The 5974-nt window shown below is 49.5% G+C and overlaps 1 protein-coding gene across 1 annotated transcript; it reads left to right on the top strand.

Annotated features, from left to right (window-relative positions):
• Window positions 1-1365: 1365 nt before the first annotated feature.
• On the top strand, window positions 1366-5415 carry CYTL1 (cytokine like 1). The gene is made up of 4 exons (XM_044225547.1): window positions 1366-1516; window positions 3366-3410; window positions 3520-3648; window positions 4739-5415. Exons 1-4 carry the CDS (start codon window positions 1367-1369, stop codon window positions 4820-4822), a joined length of 408 nt encoding a protein of 135 aa, XP_044081482.1. The 5' UTR covers window position 1366; the 3' UTR covers window positions 4823-5415.
• Window positions 5416-5974: the final 559 nt, after the last annotated feature.

Genomic DNA, 5974 nt, shown 5'->3' with positions numbered 1-5974 from the left:
CTCCACACTGAGACCTTCTACTTCCTTGTCCAGGAAGTGGGAATAACCCAATGCCCATTCTGTAGGGCTCACGGCATGTGTAACAACGGCTGGGATGACTGTGACAGGAGTGGTGCCAAGGGATGTTCTTCCTCTCTCCGACGACTCCTTGTCTTTGCTGGTTCCTTAGTCTTGCTTGGGCAGCCCAGGGACCCCAACTCCTCCTCTGACCACCAGGAGAAGGGTCTCGCTCCTCACTGGGGGATGGAGGAATGGATGAGGATGGGGCACAAAGTCCAGTCTGGACCCGTCCACCTCCAGCTTTGTGACCTGAGACAAGTTGCTGGAACTCTCTGAGCCTCCATTTTCTCACCTGGAAAATGGGACTGTTTTCTGAGGCAGCTGCTTCACAAGGACACTTGGGGGAATGGAGACTCTGACCTTAGCTCAGTGTCTTTTATTCCTCACCAGGGGCCTTGGAGCTAAGTGCTCTTATCATCCCCATGACACATATAACGAGAGGGAGGAAAGAGCTGAGAAACCTGCCCCAGGGCTTCACCAGAAGTGGGCAACCATGCACTGCCCTGAGCATCTAAGGAGAGAGCCCATCTTTTAACTGGTGGTCCATATGGAGCCCTGCCTGCAGAGCCTTGTCACCAAAAGAGCCTCACATTTGAGAACCATCCCTTCCTGAGCATCTGTTCTGCACTGGGGCCTGTGCCAGGGGCTTGAAGTGGCCTAGCTTCAGGGGGGAGGGGAGCCTCACACATCACCCCCTCCACCTCCACCCAACCACAGGCACCAGAGTGAGCCCAGCTTCCAAAGACAGAGGCACAGTTGCTCAAAGGGAAAATGACGGCCCAAGCTCCTGCTGGGTGGTCAGTGGTGGGTGGATGCTGACACCGGGATGCCCAACCCCAAGCCCTGGATCCCTGGTACTCAGTCCACCCCTTCCAGCCCCTTTCCCTCCCCCGCTTCTGCTCTTGTTTACCACAGGATCCCCACTCATTCTTACTGCAGAGCCTGACAGCCCATCCCTCATCCATCCTTGTCTTCCTCTTGTCCCCTGCCCCCTTATCACCCAGTCCTACCATTTCTGGAAAGTCCCTGACCACAGAGAAACCTCTATTAGAAGTGTGGGAGCAGAGGGGCCCGGCTGTCCCTTCCAGGTGTCCCACACACCCCGCCACCCAGGCAACCCCTCCTCTCACAGGGCAGGGGGGCTTCAGGTCTGAAAGGATCCAGTGTCCAGGGCCAGGTGGGCGTGCTGGATGGCCTTGGCTGGGCCCCACAGGAAGCGGAGGAGGCGTGGAGGACCACCCCCAAGCTGCTGCTTAAAGGGGCGCCCGCCACGAGCCACCGGACACAGTGAGGCTGCCTCGGCACCATGAGGTCCAGGCTGCTCCCGGTGCTGCTGCTGCTCCTGGCCGGGCCCCCCGCTGCGCAGCCAGCTCCCCCGACCTGCTACTCCAGGATGCTGAGCCTGAGCCGAGAGGTCACGGGTGACTTCCAAAGCCTGCAGGCCGTGGAGCCCTCGGTAAGTCTCCTCCAGCTGCCCTGCATGGACCAGGAGGTTCAGTGCAGATCTAGGTCTCCAAAACATGCCTTTGTACTAGGAAAAACAAAACAAAACAAAACAAAACAAAACAAAAAACAGTTTTTCTTTCTGGTCAATATTAATTTCAAGGGTTTGCATTTTATCCCCATCCATTTCTACTAAGTAGAAATGACAGTGGTTTGCATCTTTTTTAAATACAAGGAAAATCTATCAGAGACACCACAATACTTTGTCTTTATTGGTAACTTGCCAGCAACAACCGGAGGCTCTGCTGTAAATCGTAAAAGAAGAAAAACTAAACCTCCCCAAGGAGCCTGGAAGTCTGGAGTTAAGGAGGAGCACAGATCTGGTTATTCTCTTCAGGAGCCTGGTGATTGTGAGTGAGCACTCAGGGGAGGACCCCCCAGGACGTGCCCACCTCTTACTGCTTACCTTGGGCAGACAGCTCAGCCCCTGAATCTCGGGGTCCTGGGCTGTGAAAGTGTTGATACAGGGCCCACATCCCTCTTTGGGCTTCGCGAAGGTGAATGAGACATGCTGGGCACAGTGCTGGGCAGGGGACACCCCAGGAAAGTGAGCATTCTTAACATGCTCTTTTCACAGGCAGACCCCGGGCTCAAGGGGGCAGGTTCCAGGGGCTGCCCAGAACGATGACCCAGGCTCCTTGGCTGCTTATCCAGTATAGAAAAAAAATGAATTAAAAACTTCATTAAAAGCTTTGAAACAATTCGGGGCCCTTGAGGGTGGGGAGGCTCAGTCAGTTGAGTGTCCGACTCTTGATTTCAGCTCAGGTCATGATCTCAGGGTCATGAGATGGAGCCCCGAATCCGGCTCTGACCTCAGCAAGGAAACTGCTTAAGATTCTTTCTCTCCCTCTGTCTCTGCCCCTCCCCCATTAAAGAAAAAAAAAAAAAAACTTTGATAAAGTTTAAAAGTGTCTAAAAGTGTCTCTGCACCCCCGGTAGATGCTCCAAGCAAAATGTAATGTTTCTCAGATGTAGGGTTATGATACCCTTACACCATTTATTTTCTTTTAAAACTTAAATAATGTGCATGTTTTTCCTAATTATAAAAGGCATACATAGGGGGCTCCCCATATCTGTGGTTTCAGTGACTCGTGGTCCACAGCGACCAGAAAGCAGATGAGCTCCCTTCTGACGTATGGTCAGAAGGTTAGCCGGAGTCTAACCCTATGTCATATGCCCATACCGTTCATCTCATCATGTGGGCAATTTTTCATCTCACATCATTACAAGAAGGGTGAGTAGAGTACAGGAAGAGATTTGGAGAGCGAGATCGCATTCACAGAAATTTTATGACTGTTGTTAGAATTGTTCTATTTTATAGTAGTAATTATTGTTCGTTTCTTACTGTGTCTAATTTATAAATTAAGCTTGATCTCAGTTTGTACATATATATAGGAACAAATATACTATATGTACGGTCCAGTATGATTTATGGTTTCCTGCATCCACTGGGGCCTTGGACTCTGTCCCCCACGTATAAGAGGGAGACCACTATACTTTATAGGCTAGTTGGAAAACGCACAAAGGACAAAGAAGAAAATAAATATTACTTGCCATTCTACCACCTAGAGGTAACTGCTATTGTAAGATTCTGGGGGAGAGTATTTCGGCTTTCTGACTATCCATCTGACTATCCACGCAAATCCATATGCGTGAGTGTGCGCATGTGTGCGTGTGTAAGCAAATCAGATCAAGGAAGGCCCTGGGGCTGTCTGGCTGTTGGATCATGGTGGGGAGCCTTCCGTGACCGACTAAGGGCGCACCCCTGTGGGGGTCATCATGACCTGTCTTCCTTTCCATAGGAGCCATGTGTGAGATACCTGCCCACGCTCTACCTGGATATTCACGTAAGAGGGTGTTCCTGTCTGGGGAGGCAGGGGTTGGGGAGGGAGCCCAGCTCCTGTCCCTCTGGCTACAGACTTCCCCCACGATACCTTCCCTGCTGTCTTCTCCCAGAATTACTGTGTGCTGGCCAAGCTGCGGGACTTCGTGGCATCGCCCCAGTGTTGGAAGGTAGCCCAGGTGGATGCCTTGAAGGACAAAGTGCGGAAACTGTACATTATCATGAACTCATTCTGCAGGAGAGTAAGGGACACCACTGAAAATACCTTTTCTGCTTGTGGTCAGCCAGGACACTCGGGGCTTTCAGAAGAGGAAGGCTAGGGGGAGGCGGTTGGGGTGGGGCGAGATGGGAAGGGGAAGAGGAATGTTTGGGGTGTTTGCAGATCCTCAATCACTGTCATCCTTGATACGTGATGGGCACTCAGGACAAGGTCCTCCTTTCCATGAGGTCATGCTGGTGTGGGAACAATACCCAGGACCACATGCTAACCATATAAGAGAGATTCTACTAGGAACCAAATGGGGTAGGGGTTGGAGGGAGAGGGCCATGAACTCAGGGAGCTCCAGAGCGCTGGGGTCAGAGGAGACTTTCTAGAAGACGGGCTTCAGATGCTCTGTGATAGGAGGCTTCTGGTAGAAGAGGAGAAGGAGACAGAAAAATGCAGAATATCAGCACTACGGAGAAAGTGTTGTCATGGGACCCCAGAGGCACGGGCTTCAGCATCAGGCAGACCTGAGCTCCTGTCGGTCTTCCTGCTTCCCAGAGAGAAGCAACCCGTAACCTCTCTGAACCACAGTTCCCTCATTTGTGAACTGGAGACATAATTATGTCCACCTTGTGCCATCGTTAGAAGGATAATAATAAGTACACTCTGACCATGTGTGTGGGGTAGGGGAGTTGCACTAAGTTCCTTGATCCTAAGAACCCTAGCAGAGTGACCACACATAGAATTCCTAGCACCAGCCCTGGCCCAGAGTAGACATCAGGATGAATGATTAACTATCGAGTTTAATTTGTTTGTTCATGCATCAAAGTTTTCTTACAGATTTCCTCCCCACACTGATTGCCCTCCTCATTCCTCTCTCCCCTTGGTCTGCGGAGGGAAGACAGGAAGAATTACAATACAATATTATTTCTATTTATGATGCGGGATTACATCATGTTCTATGGGAATGTGAAGATAGGGCCCGTTCTCCTTGGGAGAGTAAGGGGTGGGAAGTTTTCCCATGAAAGGAAAGAATGGAACACTCTTAGAAGATAAACTCCTATAGCTGTGCTCAGGTTCTGAGGCCACATTCAGTAACATTCTTGCCTATTGCACATCTTTTTCAGGATTTGGTGTTCCTCTCCGATGACTGCAATGCATTGGAATATCCAATCCCAGTGACCACGGTCCTGCCAGACGGTCAGCGATAGGGCAGTCCAGACTAGAGAGAGAGAGCCCAAGGGGACAACAGTTATGTCAGCTGCCCAGACAATGGGCTAAAGCCATACTCTCCTCCCCACCCACCAGGCCTCCCTGTTACTACTGCACCAGAAGCTGTCGCATCTCTCCACCTTCTGGAGCACAGTTCTTGTTCTCTTCTCCCAGAACCTATTTTGAGGACAGTAGGTTAGAAGATTTGCTTTTCCCTCTGGTTTTTGTCTTGCCAAGATGGTTAGATACAGAAGGATGTTTCCTAGATCCCCAAGAAGAAAAAGCCAAACCCCTGTCTCTTGTATGAATGTCTAGTTTGAGAAAAAGCAAAACAGTAGGCTTGTATTAGTGCTTTAACGGAGTCCTGGTAACATTTTTCTGTCTTGATAGGCATCTGCTTACACTTAGCCATGCTTCTATTTCATATGCTCTCCCACCACGAACTTTCCTGCAGTTAACTTCCATTTTTAAGGAAATTTCACTGCCAGATAAAGTGTATTTGCAAGTTTCATAATTATATAGTGCTGATGGGAACCACTCTTTCATTGAAAAGCGATAAAAGTCAAATAAAGACTATCTCCATGGTGAGAAACATGTGTTGTGCCGTGTTTGTCCAGACTGGATATGACAGTGATGATTTCATGTGCATCTAGAAGTTGCTGCTCTCAACAAGAGGCATCTTTCTCCTTCTTTCTGAGGGACATGCAAGTGTTTTTCAGTCTGTCTCAATCCATCTCCATGAATGTCTGCCCTTAAAACACTGGGAGAAGCTCCCATTTATATTTGGGGCCAGACTGCACCTTATGTCATACCCGCGGGCTGTGCCATGCCTGGCACTTCCCACAAACACCAGGTCACTGAGTCTTTGGTTACTGATACAAGCAACAAAAGAAAAAGAAACATGTGAGACTGAAGAGCTCTGCACAGCCCAGGAAACCATCAATGAAATGGGAGGCAATTACGGAATGAGGGAAGATATTTGCAAACTATATGTTGGATAAGGAGTTAATATTCAAAATACATAAGGAGCTTCTGTAACTCAATAGCAAAAAGGGGGGGGCACAAGCAAGTAATCCAATTTTTAAAAATGGCCAAAGGACCCGAATAGACAGTTTTCCAAAGAAGACATGCAAATGGCCAAAGGCACCTGG

Source organism: Neovison vison, chromosome 11 (genome assembly GCF_020171115.1).
Source record: "Neovison vison isolate M4711 chromosome 11, ASM_NN_V1, whole genome shotgun sequence".
Lineage (NCBI taxonomy): Eukaryota > Metazoa > Chordata > Mammalia > Carnivora > Mustelidae > Neogale > Neogale vison.
The sequence above is the reverse complement of the archived record's forward strand: the minus strand, read 5'-3'. Positions and strand labels throughout refer to the sequence as shown.

What these genes read in the sequence shown, in the direction of transcription:
- CYTL1 (XM_044225547.1), top strand. Translation starts at nt 1,367, where the DNA reads ATGAGGTCCAGGCTGCTCCCGGTGCTGCTGCTGCTCCTGGCCGGGCCC. An exon ending in TGCAGGCCGTGGAGCCCTCG is followed by an intron (nt 1,517 to 3,365) that starts GTAAGTCTCCTC and finishes TCCTTTCCATAG; the next exon opens with GAGCCATGTGTGAGATACCT. An exon ending in CGCTCTACCTGGATATTCAC is followed by an intron (nt 3,411 to 3,519) that starts GTAAGAGGGTGT and finishes GTCTTCTCCCAG; the next exon opens with AATTACTGTGTGCTGGCCAA.